Raw genomic sequence first — 21,884 nt, forward strand, 5'->3', positions numbered from 1 at the left:
GTACCAATCAAACCCACACATGGAAACAACAAAGTGTGTAAATTATATAATCGCATTTATCACGTCCACAACAAGGACACTATTATAACAATTTGTGCTGTCTACTAAAAGTCTGGTGATGCACAATAAGTCTGCAAAGTCGTTCTTGCCCAACACATGTAAATTGTATTCTTAGTAAAACGATATGTATTATTATAGCATATGATTATTTACAAAACGTAATAATAGATCTTTTCCTGACTGTATCTGCATTATTCTTTATTTGATAAAGTTTTAATTATCATTGCTTTGGTATAATATTTGATAGACACCAGAGTTATTATTACTCACACCCAAGACCAATGAAGTGTGTGTTTTATTTACCAAAATAATTTCGATCGTCTATTCGTCTAGCAGCGGAACTAGCTACATGCACCACGGAGTTACAGGGTGGAAGTATGAGTAGTGTGCTACCAACGTTGGTATAGTGCAATTTGCTGTTCTTTGTCATTGCATTCATTAGTTTTCTTGTTCGTTGAAATTGTTGGTGAAAATCTAATGCAGTTTACATTTAATATAACTATGGTAGAAACCAACACGCGTATAGTACTGAGAATACGTACTTATACAAACTTTGATAGCAAACGTAAGCTCTGTTTTACTCTGACAGTAGTAAAGTATGGTTGAACTGATTCTAAACTAGTAATATACTAAGGATATATTTGATAGATATGTTTAAAACACTTTACAGCATTCTCCTATACTGTAACAGTTCTTAGTACTTCACTTATCAGCGCAAAGTCAGTGAAATATTAAAATTCTTCAGTAAAGTAACCGTCCTTACCTGTACTATGATTGATTCATGCAGGTACGTTCGATAGAGGTATCACCAAGCTGTGGTATGTACTGCTAGGTTCCGAGTTCGAACTACAATGAAGGGTGTGTTTGAGAATTGGGGTTTAACATTAGTAAATACATGAACAGTGTATAACTCAGTTGCTATGAAGGATTGGATGACTTCCAGTTTTGCATTGATTTCTTAATTATCACGGAAGCCCTTGATAAATTTAACATTACATCCGTGTGTAAATCACTTCAGATAATGACATGGCAACTGCCTGAGATATCTATTTTATTTTTTACACGACATGAAATTTTCTACATGACTGAAGGATACAGAATTCTGTACTCTGTCTATCAAAAGCCACGGGTTGTCGGATGTTCAAAACATATGGCCACAAGAGGAGTATTGCATATTGCTGGATAAATTTATATATCTTTGTGTCAACAGCAGTTGATCCAAAACAATTTAGTTGTACGAATATGTTGGAAATATTATTCGGAGGCATAATATCATTTAATCGAAAGTGTAAGAAACAAGTCTTCGACGAAATAATCTTTTACCAAAACCAGACTGACAGACAGACAGACAGACAGACAGACAGACAGACAGACAGACAGACAAAATCATAACATGACCCTTCCTTGTGAAAGCTAAATATTTCAAATTTATTTGGTATATTCTACGTAAGCTTAAAGAGTTCAAAATGTCAGTTTTCGAACAGTAACCTCGCCTCTATTATGGATGTATACACACAAATTGTGTTTGTATATGCAAAATAAATAGTTATGGCACAAGAACAGTTGTCATTCACTTCCAATAGGAAGATCAGTTCCAAGGTGTATGGCTTACCAGGAAGTTCACTTCTGATAATATGGGTGTTGAAACTTGAACAGAGCTTCTGTATGTTCATTTTGTTTAGATAAATTTAAGGGCAAAATTGTTAGTTCTATACCAAATATGGCTTGTGCTCGGCCATATATTGGTAAAGGTCTCGAGATATATTGTAAATTGGTATGAATATGTGAGTATGGTAACACTTGTGCCAGATTTGTTTGAAATCAAGTCGTTGGTATCAGATAGGGTTCCCCATTGATGGACACACAGACAGAGGGACAGACGCATGTGAGTTATTCATATCATGTAGCCCATCTGGGGGGGGGGGGGCTTATAATAGTCTTAAAAACCACCGTTGATGAACTTGAGGCATGCCTTTTGGTACATTTTCTCACTATACTTATTTCTTTTTTTTATACTTGCCACGTTTTGCCACTCCCAGGCTATGATGTAAATTAGTACTTCAAGTTCCCTTCAATAGTCTTGATCTCAAGTATTATATGGAAGGTTTGGTGTCGTTTACGTTAAGTCTACACACGCGCTCGCGCGCACGCACAAATACACACATTTGAGTATTGAAATCGTACTTTGAACATAACATTGAATTCTCTATCTTCCATGCAAGGGGAACAATTAGCTATGGAAAACAACCTCTTTTATTACAACCAATCGTAATTAGACATGCCTGTAATAATCAGAACCAGTGGACATTTAGTGTGACGGCCCAATCCTCAGCTGAATTACTGCTAGCACCAAATTACCACCAAGGTCAACATGTTTTAAATTTGATACATACTGTTGTTACTATATAAACGTACTTAAAATACAGGCAAAAAAAACACCAACTCAGATGAGAACAAAACAGTCATATGCTAAAATTTATGTCTATATTATGTTTGCCAATCTGCCGTTCTGAATTTTAAATTGGAAAATATTCACTTTACAAATCTAGTCACAACAAAATCTGGATCCGCTTTGTACAATTATCTTGCATTGCTGTTATCACTACCGTCACTTAGTTGCTGGGGTATTTTCTTTATAATGGTCGTGTGGCGTGTAGGTTACATATCGTTTGCTAAGATATCTTCACATGCACGTCAAATGTTGTTTGCATAGAGGATACCACAGGTAAAAATGATGCTGGGGTCAATCCTTACAAAAAGATATGAGTGTTTGTATAAAGAAGAAAAATCACGACAAGATAAACCGTGCTATCTGTCCATTCTTGCAACTCTATACAAATGTCACCATTCGACCTATTATATGTAAACACGTAGACAAAGACAAGATTCAGTTGTGCACGTATGCACATACATACATACATACATACATACATACATACATACATACATACATACATACGTACATACATACATACATACACACACACACACATACATACATACATACATACATACATACATACATACATACATACATACATACATCATACATACATACATACATCATACATACATACATACATACATACATACATACACACACACATACATACATACACACATACATACATACATACATACATACATACATACATACATACATACATACATACATACATACATACATACATACATACATACATACATACATACATTCATCATACATACATACATAGTTAGTTAGTTAGTTAGTTATTTCATTCACTGTACTTTTTAGAAGTAGATACACAAAACCCAAGGCAATGGTACTGATAACATAAGTTTAACACACTAAAGTAAAAGTCGATAAGTACAGAGGGTCAACCAAAGGCAGATGGCACATAATTATATTACATGTAACAGTTCAGACCTGGAGTCAAAAAAACACTGAAAATTTTAACACTTCGGATTTACGACAGTGTATATGGCCATTTTCATATATACATACATACATGCATACATACATACATACATACATACATACATACATACATACATACATACATACATACATACATGCATACATACATACATACATACATATACATACATACATCCACCCAACCACCCACCCATACACACATACACACATACATACATACATACATACATACATACATACATACATACATACATACATACATACATACATACATACATACATATCTATAGCAGCCCGTGTGAGGGGAGGTCGTCACGTTATCCGTGTAGAACGCCATGATGTACAACCACACGGCCGATGGATAGACTTTTAAGTGGGACATTGCGGTACATAAGTTCAATGTGCAATGTACGATAACATATCATAACAGGCATGTCATAACCACTAGCAGCTGAATAATAATGCAATACATCTTGAAGTGTACAAACGAAAACAATGTGTAAATGTACATGCAGTAGAACAAATCAGACTAAAAACGAAGGTACGCAATTTTTTATTTCGAGTTTTTACGCTGGTGAAAATTTCAACTGATATGTGTATGCTCACAGTTGGTCTTATTCTAGTATACTGTACATTATACTACAGGAATTTAAACTGAACTGAAATAAATTGAAAAGGAGATGATCCACCATCCCTCTGATGATTAATGTGAATCTATTAAGCACAATAGTACTTTCTCTACAATCAGTTAGGGCAAGATCAATAGTTCAATGTTGGATAAAAATCTAAATTCTTTTACTTTGGGGGTGGGGGTTTTAGTTCTTATATTAGATTTTACTTTTAATGGATGTTTTGTACCCCTAAATACAAATATTTCTTTAAAAATGTTACAATTAAGATGTCAAAGATTTAATTTATTCGACAAGGGTGTCGTATGTGCAAACCATGCCTCTCAGTGTTGTGCAGACAGCAATAGTTGCAAATACTAAAAGCAAGTTATGCGTCTTTTAAAACATCAAACTTGATTTTAGAGTGTACCTAACAATATTAATATAACGCATCCCATTCTTCATGTGTCCACGTTGAAAAAAAGTTTCCCCCAAAAAGTGCTCTGACCTTCCTCCCATGTGGGTCTACTGCTCTCAGACATTTCTATATTGTTAGTCCAGAAATGTATATCCTGTCAATCCAGGATGTGTTTTGACAGGTGTACCCACAGAGGTAGAGGGTCAAAACACTCCAAAAATGTCAGGGACGTTTGCTCAGAGTGCGAAACATGTAGAATTTAGGAATTGGTCTTGAAGAATATTGAACATTTTTGCGACTTAGATAATATAACCATCAAATCATTTAGGAATTGGTGTTAACATTAAGTAATCAAACTTTATACATTTCCAACATATTCCCACTTTTGAATTGTAATATAAATCACTCAACTCAGTGAAGAGTAAATGTGTGAGCAGATATGTATGATTCTTGGGAGTTGATAGTTATCAAGTAATTTTATTCCTTGCAATCCCAAAGCACACCAAAATAAACTATTACATGCTTATATATACACATGGATACACGCATCCGTGTATGTGTAGGTTTGCATGCTAGATCTCTACACCAATACAGCAGAATGTAATTATGCCTTCAATTGCAGTACATTGTTAATTGTCCTATCTGACATAGTGGACGTTGCTATATAGTTATCACTAAGAGGGGAATATCTCTTTTAATGTATTCTTCATATTTATCATAATTCTAATCATATCATTCTTATCATTGTTATTTATTCTTCTTTGAGGGTATTGATTTGATATTGAGTATCTTCTAAATCTAATCTCGTAGGTATTCTTTGGCGTAAGTTGATAGGAAATAAATGTGGCACATCTTTAACGCGTATATCCTTAATGAACACTGATAGCGCAAAATGCTTTCGGGAAACATCCATTTCTCCAAACACTCGTTTTAATTTTCAAGTTTGTGAACAAATATATAAGTCTCTTGTTTTCCAATATAACGGGGTCCTTTCCTTGAGATGAAATTATATGCGTAAATATGCAATCATTACAGTAAAACGGAGTGGCCTTCGTTCATAAATTAGCATGTGAAAGATGTAAATATTAAGAATTGTTTGAAGATTGTCTTTGCCTGGTTCAGATATTACGATGGCATGTCTTATTTAGCAGCTGTCACATTGGCATGGAATTTAACAACCAAGTTCCATGTTTCCCATGCATGTCGACATTCAACCTCCTCAGGGAAGTTCTCCATCAGGCCTCTGATTTCCTCGCCATCCTTAACATCTATATAGGCATACAGAGTATCTCTTATGCTGGAAATAAAAAGGAAAGAAAGCGTTGATGTATGTTGTGTAGACGAGATATTTAATACACCTCTTTAATATTGTCATCGAGCCTCAAGTTAACCCGAAATAGAACTAAAATGCGTGGAAATACATGTACTCGTCAACTTCTAGACATTCACAATGGTACACGGTGTAACGTGTGATGCAAAGTCTATGGCATGAGATTTTAGTTTTGCACCGGTTACCATTACTTGTTCTGTTTTGTTAGCGATAATGAACATGATAAAGAGTGGGGATTTTTGGTAACACGAAAGTTACAAAACAATGGTGTGATAACGACCTTTTAAAGGAAGATTTTCCTGGAAACAAAGGTTACTTAAAAACTCATCAGATTCGAAGAATGTGAATAGTGTACGCCTCATCATATGCTAAATGACAAAAGAATGTCTTCAGACTTTTCCCGCACATAAAATAGTCTGTTATTTTCAATTAACGTAAGAGGAGGCATACTCTAATGATTCAATGACTACCGGATGTATTACACTAAGAGCTCATAAGACAGACCTCCATCCCTGTATCATCAACGCGTCCTCTTTATCTTGAAAATTTCCTTCTTGGACTCCTTTCTTCTTCAAATCTAGAGCAATATACTCGTGAAGTTCGCTTAAAAGATGTTCTACATCAAGATTGCGGAGGGAGTGACGCAACTTCTCTGATAACTGATTGCCAAGACTCTCTCGGAACATGTCAGATAACGTATCAAGCGGGTCCTAAGAAAGCAGTTTTATTAACAGAGTTAGACAACATTTTGCATGTAATATATCATTTGAAAAAATGAAAAGTTCAGATCATCTCACATGAACTGTACAATGTTTGATTACAGTACTAGTCTATCACAATTTGTAAACGGGAATGAAAATTTACCTGTCCGTTGAGAGTAAGTCTTCGTGCACGTTCAACAGACAACAACTGCCAAAGTGAAATCACGTGTTTTAGCTGACAACGCTGGTCTTTGAGCTGACAAAAATGAAATACATGAGCATAGTAAATTGATTTTCTTTAAACAGTAAAACAGAAGTATCGGAAACCGATTTTAAAAATGCGACCATCTTAATGATAGTGATTTCTGACCCATTATATAATGCGCCAATTTCACTAAATGCCGCAGAAATTCGATTAATGTTTTTTCCTGTCAGAAGATAGTATTACGATTCTTCCGTATTTTTTTCCTGATCATTTATATGAGAATTAATACACAAATAAAATGAAGGCCACATTTCAAGTGTGAATACACTTTTCCAACAGATCAAGGCTACTTGTAATATCAAATGTAATATAAAAAGCATATGACTATGAAAGGTTACTCTTAATTGTAAGAAACAACATATAATCTATGTATGTAATCCACATTAACGTTAATTGTCAGTTTTAACAGAAAAACCATAAATTCCTTATCAGCGGATGTTCTTTTAATACTAAATGTCAACATGTAGGATTATGCACAACAGATTTCTTGTACTTAAGTGTAGCTTCAACACAACAAAAGTGGAATGGCAGGCTGAATATTTCCTTTTAATATACAACTCTTGTATATAATGTTTGCTGATCTGCTTGCTGTGTTTATCGAGGTATCTCTCATCTCTGTCTTTTGGAATTAATCAATGATATTAGGAAGTCTCAATATGCACGATGAATCTTACCTTAACAAGTTCTGTGTCTATCTTCAGAATATTGATTAGATATGCAGAGATAGGAAGGGTGGGATCTCCTCCAGAAGATGATAAAAGACTGATTGAAATATCCAGACAAGCAAGAGAATCTCTTATATCCGGTAAAGATTCCATACTGGTCAATACATCCCTTTGCAATACTTTTGATAAAGGTTCCTAGTTTAGAAATGTTAGAAATGAGAATTATTTTCAAGATAACATGGCCACAGTAAGTAAGTACTGATAATGAATACCTTCAATACTTGTTTAATGACAAAGAACATTAATTGTACGTAGTAGAGAACTATGTGCCAACTCACTAGATATTACTATAATTAGTGTAAATTTCCTTTCTAAATTAATGGGCAAATATAATAAACACAAATACACATGCGCATGCACATACATACCTGATGTATCTTACACTTGAGGCTTTCAAAAGTCGCATAGTCTTTAGCATCTTGTCGGAAAGCAAGTCGTTGTATAGTAAGCTGAAGATATGGTCTTCCATGGATGAATCGTTCTTCCAGTTGTTTTTGGAGACTTACTAAGTCATACTCGGCTTGCAACTCTTGACCTTTGTGTACTTGTAAAGTGTAGTTGCAGTTGGCGATCAAGATTGGAAGTAAGTCTTTATCAGTATCATATGCAACAAGATGAGCAACTGAAGCATCTTCTGGGTTAACTTCATCACTACGATGATAAAATCGAACAAATGGCTTAGAACGTTAAAAATAATTGTCTTCGTTTTGTCTTCAGCACACTTTGTTTACATATGACTGGAATGTTGCATTTCAAAGTACTGTTTGAAGAGTTTAGGCCATAATACAGGATAGGTCGAAGTCATAATTAATGAACTAAGTGTATAATGTTTTAAGCTAGGCTTGAATTTGATTAAGTCAGCGCCCTTGCAACCCCAGTTGGTGTACTTTTTTCAAATACAAACGTGTTTCTTTCATAATCACCTATATAAGGCTGTTGGCATATACACAACACACTATGATTATAAAAATAAGAAAACTGAAAATAGAAAGAGTAAATGAATTTCATTTATACTGATATGCATGGACATAATTCGGCCTGTGACCAACATATAAACAATATATAAAAATAAAAGTACCGCGCGGAAATTAAGTGACATTTCATATATGTGGATTCAGCATTTTTAACAAATAGCTTAAATCAATAGGAATGGTCAAGTTTTTCTTTACATCGATATCGCCACATTTGCTTACTTTACACTTTAACTTTATATGTAATTATAATTAATGTCACGTGATGAAACGGCAACAAAAGTAGTAATTATGGGAAGAATTCTTTTGCGGCCGTTCATTGTAAGGACAAAGAAAAAAAGTTATTTGGTTCCGGTTACCCGACCCTAAACTTGTTTTTACGTACTCAAGAAAAATAGTAATAAAATCGCGAAAATCGTGAAGTCTCACAAGAAATAGTGGATGTGGAAACTGACACCAACTTAAAAAGACAAATAACATGGAGCCCATTTTGAAAACAATGGAAAATCTGAAACACTCACACATGAACATATATAAACCTACCACCTATTTTAAAATTTAATGTAATCGGAACCACACAACTGTTTTTTACACCTAAGGATAAAATCGATGTGAAATTATTAAATACTTGCCTTGTATTTTCTTGTCCAGTAATAGAAAGATATCTGTGCATGAATTCATTATGTGTCATTATCAGAAAGTCCAAAAGGGCTGTAGAAACCAACCCTTCACCCTTTCTCGTTGGTAGAAGTATAGCTAAATGAAAATCCTCATCAATATCATGCATGCATAACTCTTTAGAAACTGGTAATCGTCCTAAAGAATGTAAATAAAGAGAAGTAAAGGAACGTAGCTATTGCAAATTATGAAGAATGATATACCAAACAATGTTTCCTTCGTTCTAATATGAATTGATGTCTTTCTTGCTCATATTCCTTTTTATTGGTTGGGCAATAACTTGACGAACGGTAAAGTGCATGCTGTTTCTTGTGGAAGCTAGTATGCAGAATGTTATAATTTACAATCGGTATTCAAGAAATACAGTACAGGAGCATTTTTGTGATTACAGTTAATTTTATGAGATGGTATTACAAAGGATTAGCTGACAGGTCGTAGCGAATGTTTGCCGTTTTCTAAATAAAATGTATGGATTTTATATGTTTACTGGTAGTTTGCACAAACCAATGGAGTAAACTTAACCATGCTTCATGTCAACATCCTACTTTTCATTCTGACATAAACATAACAAATGTGATTTAAAACAAAGGTATATAGTCAAATACAGTATTTAACCCTAAACTAGAAGTAATAAATTACAATGAACAGAATTTAAAGATTAGTAAAAAAAAAAACACTTTAAAAAGCGGAAAATGTACCTGATTTAGCAATCTCTCTTCTGACAATTTTCCAAGCACGTTTAAATGCATCAATCAATAGTTCGAACTCTTCTTTTTCTTGACCTGTTGAAAAAGTATAAATACCATATAATTTATGTTTAAAAGATGACCCTGAAATGAACTCTTTTACTGTTAGGTTCGAATTTAACGTGTGCAACAATTATGGGATTCGATTTGATATAATTTAGAGTATATTCTGATCTGTTGAATAATAATTTGAATAGAGGCCTGTAGCTTAGTACAAATTGGTACACAAATCGTATATGTAACCGAAATACACCTAGTTGCGTTAGCCCCGAGTTGTATATTCCACAAATACCACTCTTTCCTTTGTGGCAATGACTCGACGTTCTTCATTGTACATCTACATACTTATTTCTTATTTTCATATTTACAATCGCATTAACACTCAAACCAAGTCACGTTGATCGGTTGTCAGGGGCAACGTGGTATGAAAATGAATACATGATAATTTGATGGACTAAGTGAAAACTCAAAATATATACGTATGTTAAAGTCGAATGTAAAGGTAAATGTGATTTAAAACATATATATTGATGACACGCAAGTACACAGGTTGTCGTGTTTGTTTTGAAACCCGTGTATATGTGAATCAAACGATATGGTGAACCAGCTCCTTCGCAGTGACAAAATACCTTGCAATTTTCCTAAAAACATATCGATTGTCAGATCAATAGCTTCAGCTTCGTCAATGTTTCGATGAAAACGATCGATGAGACGTTGTTGCAAACGTACTACATGAGGGAGATATTGTAACGCCCGTAACCTATACTCCTGTAGGGGTAGAATGAGAAAACAACGTAATCCCATGTATGTAAGTAGGAAAGTGTATATAAAAAGGATAGTCACTGTGGTTGTGTATTTGATTGGTAAACACTTTTAGCGAATACTGGTAAGTGAGAAATTAGAAATAACATGGGAGTTGTCATACGATATAATCACGTTATTCAATAAAGCTCCAGATTGTGCGATCATTGTTTAGTAAATGGTACATAATGTGTTTAGAACGTGAAACTATAATGCATATACCAAGGGTTGAATTAGTTTGCCCGATTGCGTATATACATATTAATATGTTAGTAAACTATACTTCACATGAAACAAAAAATAACAGGGGGGAAAGATTACATTAGAGATTGTACTCCTGTAATAATTGCATATGTTACTCACCTCGGCAAGGAAATGATTGAGAACCTTGTATTCGTCTTTCTTCTCATCACTTGTCATATTCTCTAGGAGAAATTGTGTAAGGTGCGCTACGGTAATACGAGAACGATACCTCCACATGGCTGGAATTTTGTGTAGTTCCTTCAATATACCTGGTGATAGGTTTTCATCTATGTCTATTTCATAAATCAGCTTCTCCAGAGTATTGTTGGCCAGATTTCTATCTTCATGTATGGCTTTGTTTGCTTGACCCAGCTTGTCTTTCAATACCTGGTTGATATAAAGTGTTAGTGTAAAGGATAAACCGTACTCTAATGTAGTGGTAAATTGTACACAAATAACAAGAGGTTTGATGACTTATTTTGAAAAGCTCAATGCCGAATTGAAGTTGTACAATTGTTTTTAGCTTGTTGGTGAAACTTAAAATTGGCATATCATAATTTTACGATATTGATGTACACGGTGTAAAATAATACTGAACCACTGACCTTCACAATGGGATTAATGTACTCCTTAACAAATTCGTCTTCCCACTGTACTCGATCAGCCTTTTCTGCCAATAAAGGATCAAAGTTACCCGTACCTGTAAGCAATCATATTATAGATTATGTAAAGCATCTTTCCTAAAACCGAAACATAAATTCAGTGATGGCATTTCATGAAGGGTAGTGTTGTGTATTCCAACCTCTGAAAACACACTAACGAGTCCCTTGTATCGTTATTGATTCACTGATAACGAATTATAAGCCGCAATACGTCGGATAAGACAATCATAACACTATACGAACCTACGTTCTTTCTGTCAAGAATTCCGTGTAATACTAAATGAACTACAATAACTGCATCATCCACACTTTTTCCTAAAGCTGCAGCAATTTGTTGCAAGTCGCATTCCATATGGTGTGTCAGAACATTGGTTATACCTTCATAGTTGGAAAGGTCAATGTTAAACACATCTGTCATTTTCTATGGAGAGAAGGAGAAAATCGATATAGGACATATCTGATATTGATATATATGATATTGAATACAAATGATTATAACAAATACCCATTGAGAAGACATTAGACTTACATTTGGTACTTTATTTGCTGCTATCGCCAGGGCAGCATGGCAAATTATTCTTACTATTGCAGTTGCCAATGGGGACATATTTCTTTCAGTTTCGGCAGTTCTTTTACGTTTCAGTGGATCTCCAAGAATGTGACCTGTTTGGCTTGTGTCCTCACTATAATTGAATAAAACAGATTTGATTGAATACAATCGCTTGTAAATATAGGATCATATTCAACGACTACAAATTAATGGTTTTTATTTGTTTGCATAATGAAATTGTAATAAATTAGATAGTTGCACAGGCAACCTCAGCAAACCTATCATTCGATGCCAAGAAGAGTAAAAAAAGCAGATATGTGGCTGTTTTCCCCGATAAATACTCACTTTCTAGCTGCTGTTCCCTTTTTATCTGCAAACGCATAATTAACCCCACCGATGGCTACCCCACAATCAGCACACTTCCACAGCATTCTTGGTCTGCCACACTGCAAGTAAAGTTTATTCGACGTTTACTTCATTTTAATAAATTGACAATTTGAAAGTACAATTTTGTTAACTATTAAAATAATCAACTGGAAACCATTGTACTTGTCTTATGAGTAACTTTCTTTGAGAATGGATTTATAATCAAGGTATTTAGTGTTATAAACAAAATACAGCCTCAAATAATGAAAATAACATTGTTACCTCTCCAATAGTATATGGATGACCATTGACGCATTCTACAGGAAAACATACAGCACATTTGTTACGCTTATGTGAAGCTCAGTTTGTACATTAAAGTCCGTCGCCAACAAAGCGAAATAAACTTGATATTAAGTAAGATTAGAAAAATGGTTAGACAGAAGCATTAACATTTCCAAGGAAGTCAGAGTAAAGAGCACAGATGTCTTGTAGACACATATTCACACCCACACACAAGCTAGGATGCATACTCACAAACATAAAGTAAACACTGACAACACAACCATGTAATGTTTATGCTAACAGGCAAACCTCAGAGTGTTTTTAATTCAATCTTACAATGGACATAGCAATGGTTTACACAAGGGTCATCAAGGTATTAACGAGAGGGAGAAAAAGTCACATACCATACCACGTTAAACTTTCCACCCTTCTAAGGGCCATTTTCACATCCATTATGCTATCTTCAGGCATAGTCGGAAAAAATGCGCCCTTCATCAAAACAGAAATGTTTACGATGTAAATCTATATCTACAATATGCCGTCAATATTCTAACAAATTGAATAATATAACCGAGGCTGTAGAAGACGTAATGAAAGCAAGATATTCTGTATCTAAACATATCATTGACTCCCTAATGAACAAGACCTCCCTTGGCAAATAGGGATTGGTAAAAGTATGATCCCAAAATACAATATCATTTTAAAGATGATGCATATTCAACGTATCGTTAATGAAAGGTTGTTATGAAAATCCATACCTTCGTGGTCTGTGGCTCGTTAGCAAATGTAGCTAATGTTTTCAGTACTTTGTTTTCCTCTGCACAATTCAAAACTATTTCCGTATGTACTACCACTTCGTCTAACGTTAGCTCTAAGCCAGGTTTACACGGTCTTTCAATAACTCCATCTATGATTGATTTTCCAAGGTCCTATTGATAAAAGACACAATAGATTCAAAAGTGTTGTACTTTCTGTCCATTGTTTTAAAAACGACCAAACACAAAGAGTAGTAAAACTCTTTAAGATAATATCCAATTTTCAGGAAATAACTTTCCAGTTTGTGTTTGAAAAATAATTGATTTCATTACATTGGATTACCAACACAGCTGAATTTTCATTTAAAAGACTAATCTTTTCCTTTTTTCGACCCAAAAGATTGGTAGCAACAAGTACCTTAAATGTAATGGTAGAACAACCCTCAAGAAAATCCTTCAACACATCTGATATCTGCAATAATAGAAAGATAGAATGAATGTTATCAAAATATAATATGCTTCATATATTTAACGTTATATTATCCAAAATACAGAAACTGGTTGAAAATAATTGCTTTCTGTAAGATATCGCATTGCCATGTTGGGCAATGTCGAAGTTGAAGCTCCTGAAAGGAGGGACCAATATAGAATACAAATGTAATATTGCGAGGCTCAGAAACATACTGGTCAATGTGTGGATCTTTTAGGTAATTCTGTGATCTTTCCATCCTTTGATTTGTGCAAACCTTTAATTAGATTTATTATGGATAGCTATTTATACTGTTAGTTTAGGGTAAAATGAATTGAAACTTACTTGCCTATTTGTACAACCATTTCATGTTGTTTTGATGTAAAAATGAATGGAAAGTTACTTACCTGTTCTTTTGTAACAGGGTTTCGTTCAGCGTCTGCTCCAACAATAACAATCGCTCGATATAGGCCAAGAAGGAGGGTGGCTTGCAATTGGTTTCCAGACAATATGTTTGACTGCAAGAACAAATTTTATTGTAGGACACGTGTCAATATAAATGGTTATTTCAAACGTCTGTTTCTTAGGCGCAAGAAAATGAATGGTACATCTGAAATAAATGTCTTTCAGTTGTCTATATGTTGAGTTACGAGGTTTAGCATCAAGATCTGCGGACATGTTATAGCATAGACCATGATCGGGTCTATGGCTATATCATGAATGTCTATCAATGTCACACACGCACGCACACACACACACACACACACACACACACACACACACACACACACACACACACACACACACACACACACACACACACACACATACACACACACACACACACACACACACACACACATTCAAAATGCCACGATCAACGATATCTTGCAGTTTCGTCCTCGGTTTATGAATAAAATTTCATCCAAAGTATTCACCTGAAGCAGGTCTTCGATATCCGAAAAGACCTCGTGTACAACTGCTTTGGAAACAGCATATCTGAACTGAGAGTATAACGGTCCACAAGATAACAATCTATCGGGAACATCTTCGTTCTTATGGAAAACAAAACAAACAGTTACTTGATCATAATGTCATGACTTAAACGAAACAGAAAATGGGTCGTGAATTTTTAAACCACATCAACTATAATTAAGCATTAATGAAAAACTGTAACATTAAATAACGATAATTAGATTCGTAAAGTAAACTGAGAATGTTTATAACGTAACGCGGACATGACAGTAAATTATATCTTATCTCCTTTATTAGTTTTACAGAGTTCAATTTGTTTTACTTCAAGAATAGCATGTACAAATATATGCAAACCATTTGGTGGACTTCTGGTAAAACCCAGTCAAATTTCCTTTGACGTGTTATTTGCAGAGCCGAATCTCTACCAAATCTTCTGAATAGCTGCTTCACTAGAAATAACCTAGCATAGTCGGCTCCGACTTCGACACAATATCTCTTTGCAACCTTAAACAGTTCGGTTGCCTTTTGGTATTCGGAATGGCTGTTCTTTTGCTGGGCTTCTGTATGTTTTTTACTTCCACAATGATATAGGTACAGTAATTCAGCTGTAAGTGTTAGAGAAAATCTGGCACTAGCAATAAGTTCCAATCGAGACACGTCTATTGCTGTTGGTCGGACACTTTTTGGTCGAATACCAGACTTCAGTTTCTTTGTAGCAACTTCAATTATTCCTTCCCGCACATTCTCGTTGGATTCCAATGCTTCCTGGTATAGGGAATCCTGTGGGAAATAAATTACACATCAAATCTGACACCAGAATGTGCTTATGTGACTGATGTGTTATTATTGAACATTGAAATACATGAATCGAAGCTTCAAGAATCTGTAAGAATATTAGCTATAAAACTGTTAAACATGTTAGCCTTACTATTAATCCAGGTTGTCAATTGCTACGAAAAGTAGTCGGACAAATTCAAGTTAAATGAACTGCATAGAGCAGGTGTAAACTGAAAGCCTTCCATAAGGGCTAAACGTAGATTTTTGTTCCCACACATTGTTAGATGTTAGGCCATATTTCATTTTGTAAATACGTCGATGTTAACAGCGTGTAGGTGTCCTATGAAGCTCGTCAACGTAGCTTTGAACCCGAATGAGCGATTAATTTGCACAATGAATGATTTTCAGTAATTCTTGGTACCTGCAATAGCACTTTGCCTCATGCTTAAACGTCAAAACAAGACAGTCGCCTTACCGAAACACACGCCTATAGTAATACATGTGTGAAGTTATGGTGTCGACGAAGAAATCTAATTTTTATGGCAAACCTAGGCGGTCGAATTATGTTGCTGGTACCGAGATATGGCCACATCTTATAATATAACGTGTAATTAGGAACATAAAAGTGTATATTTCCTATAAAGCTTGCTGATGTAGTTGTCTTAATGATTTATTTTCATAATTAATGGTTTTTGGTAATTAGGCAGTATCTTAAGTATGCAAGCTTCACATTTAATATGATATAATTAATTTGTCAATGATGTATTAAATATAACTATAGCTCGGAATTTTGGATCCAAACAATTAATGTGTGTAGGAGCAGAAATCTAAAGGCTTTGCCCTTATGGAAGGCACTCAATTTATGTTTGGTTTTTAAGGTAAAGAACTACCGTAGGTGCGTTTATTACAATTGAAATAACATTCTACCCATAAGCTAAGTTGAACCACTTCAGTAGTCTGAGGTATTGAACTTATTGTGAGTCGTAGGTCGATGTCAGACGCATTAGTATATTGATAATTTAGAACTTACCTCAATGCACTGAGTGAAAAGCATACACAGTTCGACAGTGTCACGAACGCTACCTGATGAATGTTGTAATGCGTCGTTCAGGTAATCACTCAAGTGTTCTTTCACATCGTGACTTTTACTACAAATATATAAATATATAAACGTATTTACTGTAGAAATGATGTTGGTTTGGTGTTTCACTCATGGGACATAATGATTTGACACGAAGACAAACTCATTTCAATTCTACTAACAGGAGATACAACACGCACAGTATCCTTTACCAAGTCACATTAAAAAGTGACAAAACATTGCTATTTGTTTACAGTGCAGTAGAATCAGCCTTCTTGATTTCACTTTTTTAGCTTTCCAACTGATAATCAAAATCATAATGACTACTTCATCCCCACTGTGCGTGACACCTATATAACTGTTTTATTTTGCATTTGAAGTTGTCAGAGTGTGTGTAAAAATGTCATGTCATATGAGTGAAACACCAAGGCAATCTGTAATAAAAAAAAATAAGTTTCCTTGTATTACAGGAACGTTGCAGTACCATGTATACGGGGCGATCGCACACCAGACAGACAGACAGACCGATCGACCGACACACACACACACACACACACACACACACACACACACACACACACACACACACACACACACACACACACACACAATCGCGCGCCCACACACTTGAAATTTAGATTGGGGAACATTACCTGAATCTTAAGAGCAATTGAAGTAGGAAAGACCTTAATACTGGAGTAGGGTCTACACAGTCTTCCGTAAATGGAGTAAGGTTTTTCGTTTTTGCGTTGGTATCAACCTTCCTGGTGACGTAACCAATAAGACGCTCGCAAACATCGTCATCTGGTGGTTTAGAACCTCCAAAGCATTCTCTGGATATGATTTCCATGAAGAATGCATTATACCACTTACGACGTGTACTTAACTGCTCTACCGCTTCCCTGAATTGAAATATATTACAGGTTACTAGCTGAATAGTAAAACGTCACATATAAAAATATCTTTCGAATTATGCATATAACTGTGTACATTAAACTATATGTCGTGTGCCAAATACAACTGTACATTCAATAAACAAATAAATAAATACACAACAAATAAATAAATAAACTTATAAAAGTACATACAGCATCTCCAAAGAGACTGTTGGTTTTAAAGTTGCTGAAAATGGATGTCTGCATGTTGGACATATACACTTTGTTATGGTTATGAATTCCTGTGCACATTCTTTACACATATCATGTTCGCAAGGTAACTTGACCCCTTCTCCAATAACGTTGTCACATTTTGTACACCTTTCTTCCTCTTCAGATCTTTAACAAAACAAGACAGACATCAATAAATTTACATTACCTTTTTATGTATACACGTATGTTTCACTTTAGTGATGTTTTCTACACCTACTACTAGTATATTCATTCGTCATAATGCCATATCCATCAATCCATCCAATGGAATGCATGCATACATACATACATACATACATACATACATACATACATACATACATACACACACACACACACACACACACACATACATACATACATACATACATACATACATACATACATACATACGTACGTACGTACGTACATACATACATACATACATACATTAATACATACATTAATAAATAGATTATTATTATTTTTAAATTCGCACCCTCTGTATGTTACGAAACTTCCTAGAGTGGCCAATGGAAAGGGTGTGCAGTAGTCATCTGGACAGTCGCATTCTGTAGTTGCCATTACATCTTGCAAACATGTCGTGCATAGTATATGATCACATGGTAGCGGAGTTGGTGTCCGTAATGCTTCTAAACAGACTGGGCATTCTCTGATGTCAAACCTGAAATAAATACTTAAGTTAATGTAAATTTAATATATACAGAAACAAAGTCAAAGAGGAAAAATAACACAATTTCATTACTTTGGCAATCGGCTTGGTAGAAGCATTGTAGAAAATATTTGTAAAATACGGCATTTTCAAAGGAAAAGAACTTGACTCGTGATTCTATTATAACGATCAATGTTGAGTAGACCAATGTAGACAAAACAGTTATCTTGCTTGTATGAATGTACAGAATTGTAATTAAAATAATAAAGAAGAGCAAAGTGCCACTGTGAAATCTAAATGCACATGCTTGAACAAGTCATACATTTTAGAAATACTATAACGTTTGAGGCAATAACATCGAGAGATTCTATTTCGATTTTTTTTCATTCACACATACCTTCCAAAGTGAGGGCTGACGTTATTGATAAATTCATTGGCAAGATTTTCAATAATGCCCAGTGAATGCAATTCTTTGAAGTTTATGTCTTTGCATCCTTCAAGAACCTGTACAAGTAAAACACAGAATATAAAAATAAAACAATAATAATAACGCAAAGTTGAAACATGAGTATGGAACCAGAGACAACACGTTTAAGAATAGATGATAATGTATCTTATATTCTAACCTGAATCATTACCATTAACATTTTATTTTTAGATATTATTTCTCATGGTCCTTTATGACACTCTTTAAATTACTTCCACCATTCTGCTTAAAGCAATAATCAATCATACAATACTCGCGTTATACACATGTACCAATCACAATTAGTTTACACAACGAGATATCATTATATCATTTGAATATACCTTTTGTAATCTGATACAGTGCTCAACATTTAAATCTGTGAGTTCGGATTCAGGAATGCATACTTGTTCAACAAAAAACTGCATGACTCGAATTCTTGTCCACATACACCTACAGGTATAGATGGGAAGGCAAATTACGTTAACATACAACCAAACAGATTGAAATTGCTCTCGAATTTATCAAAAGAAACAAAAGAAATAGGTGTTGTATGGCATCACCCATAGCCTATTTTTATTATTTAGAGAACATAATGGTACTTCTAGGGACAGTTGATGAATGCCTCACAAAACCGTATCACCCCCTATTCACCAAATTAACACCATCGTAATGTTGATTTTTTTCTTATTGGAAAATTATCAACATCAAGTTCAACATTACCTTGTAGTATCAACCAATTTCAGACTCTTTTCACCATACACTTGAGCCTCTTCTCCTCTCTTTTCCACCAAACTTAAGATCCTGTTTATTATAGGAGCAGACGCCTGTATGCTTGTCAACCATCTCTTTCGCAAAGAGTGATCAGCAAAGGTTTCATTTCTTGGAATGAGGGTCTCAAGTAACATCTGCATAGCTGTAATATCACTAATCTTAAGAAACAGAGCACGAGATTTATTATAATATAATAGTTGCACTACATGATGAGGAACCCATTACAATCTTATTACGTTTGCATTTCTATCACGGCATGGCTAATTTCTCTACTATGTAAAAATATAATTCCATCTTTTTGATCACGATTTGCAACAAGTAAATTCCATAATATCCTATTAGTAAATAGAATATCAAAACTGACTGTTTATTGTGTTACAAACCATTTCGTGTGATGCATTGATAGTTCTAAGTTTTTGAACCACTTTTGGTAGAATCTTGATGATGTTCCTTAGCGATTCAATACGAGACTGTACTCTATTGTACGCAAGGTGAATGACAGGTGGTGATTGGCTAGATATTCGGGTAGCTTCAGCATGTCTGCTAAGAACGTTGTCGTATATTTCTTGAGCTGCTCCACTTATAGCAGAAGTGACCACCTAAAAATGAAAAGGGTATTAAAAACTCAATTACTATAGGTTTAATTGTATGTGATTTATAAAATAGGCCTTGTTCAAACCTTCAGTACACCGCACAAAGCTTTTGTACTGAACACTGGAGACTTCATCATAGATAAACTGTGGCGTTTACATGACTGGTTTTTGAGTGTTGGTGAGGTTAAAATCAATAAGCTTGTCAGAATAGACTGCTTAAAGTGGCCATGTGGATGGGATTGGGGGTATATGTTTTAGACTTTTAATTAACAAAACAATTTTATCATGGCTTTCTACTTGAAAAATCAATGTGAAACAACATAGACCAAGTCTGTGTTTGTAACTCAATACATTGCAAAGAACTAAAAGATGTGTAAAAAGTTTGTTATTGTACGTACAATAACAAAGATTGTACATGTTTTGAGTTATAAACACTGGCTTGGTCTATGTTGTTTCACATTGATTTTTCAATTAGGAAGCCATTATAAATTTTTTTGTAAATTAAAAATCCAAGATAAATACCCTATCCCCAACCATATGACCACTTTAATGGTTTTCATTATACACATGGGATGTCAAAATTGCTTCATGAAATTACCTCAAATTCGTTCTCTTCTGATGTGTTGTATACCATTCTTATAAAATCATGCACGTATCTTTGAGATAGTATTTGTTCATTGTCCTCTGCCAAGTCTTTACATATTAGATTACCAAGGTCTGACTTTTCCACAACATTGATATAAAGTACTTCAATAGCAACACTGGTTTCGCCAACTACCGAACACAGAAAAAAATTGAAGCATAGATATTTAAAATTAGGCTTGTCACCTGATATAACTGATACAAACTATATGAAAAAATGTCAGTTATACCCGCCTGACTTACAAACACACTTCGATATATGTGCCACAAAAGCATGTGATTGGAATGGTTTCATTCTCACCACCACCACCACCACCACCACCACCACCACCACCACCACCACCAACAACAACAACAACAACAACAACAACAACATGAAAAACATTATCGTCGTCGTCGTCGTCATTTTTTGTTATTGTTTTCATAAAATCTTTCACGAACAATTACAGCTATGACAAGACAAGGATATACCTTTTGAACGACATGCACCATGTAGGTATGATATCAGACGAATGTGATAAACATTCACATCGTATCATTAAATTGTATATAGACAATTAACAGAAACATGGGAATTTAGTACATCTAGTTTTGCTACGACTTATTAAACACAATCATCCCACACTCTACGTCTTACTTCGTCTATTCAGTACACTCTCCAACATGTCGTCTAGACGTTCCTTGATTAGCCAGGAAAACGGACATTGACACGTGAAATGCTTTCC

General features: G+C 34.7%; 1 protein-coding gene across 1 annotated transcript; it reads right to left on the reverse strand.

Moving 5' to 3' along the window:
- Nucleotides 1–5,288: 5,288 nt before the first annotated feature.
- LOC144436903 (E3 ubiquitin-protein ligase RNF213-like) lies at nucleotides 5,289–21,204 on the reverse strand. Its single transcript, XM_078125764.1, has 29 exons — nucleotides 21,116–21,204; nucleotides 20,308–20,523; nucleotides 19,874–20,082; nucleotides 19,495–19,603; nucleotides 19,082–19,188; nucleotides 18,511–18,696; nucleotides 17,973–18,158; nucleotides 17,538–17,786; nucleotides 16,834–16,951; nucleotides 15,381–15,806; nucleotides 14,990–15,106; nucleotides 14,459–14,569; nucleotides 14,001–14,054; nucleotides 13,586–13,756; nucleotides 13,232–13,316; nucleotides 12,828–12,862; nucleotides 12,525–12,625; nucleotides 12,159–12,312; nucleotides 11,873–12,050; nucleotides 11,573–11,667; nucleotides 11,088–11,354; nucleotides 10,553–10,691; nucleotides 9,876–9,959; nucleotides 9,132–9,315; nucleotides 7,897–8,179; nucleotides 7,478–7,663; nucleotides 6,702–6,794; nucleotides 6,342–6,547; nucleotides 5,289–5,804 (listed from the first exon to the last, which is right to left on the reverse strand). The coding sequence occupies exons 1-29, from the start codon at nucleotides 21,149–21,151 to the stop codon at nucleotides 5,648–5,650; spliced, it is 4,542 nt and encodes a 1,513-aa protein (XP_077981890.1). The 5' UTR covers nucleotides 21,152–21,204; the 3' UTR covers nucleotides 5,289–5,647.
- Between the last annotated feature and the right edge of the window lie 680 nt (nucleotides 21,205–21,884).

This window comes from Glandiceps talaboti, chromosome 6 (genome assembly GCF_964340395.1).
Source record: "Glandiceps talaboti chromosome 6, keGlaTala1.1, whole genome shotgun sequence".
NCBI classification, from domain to species: Eukaryota; Metazoa; Hemichordata; class Enteropneusta; family Spengelidae; genus Glandiceps; species Glandiceps talaboti.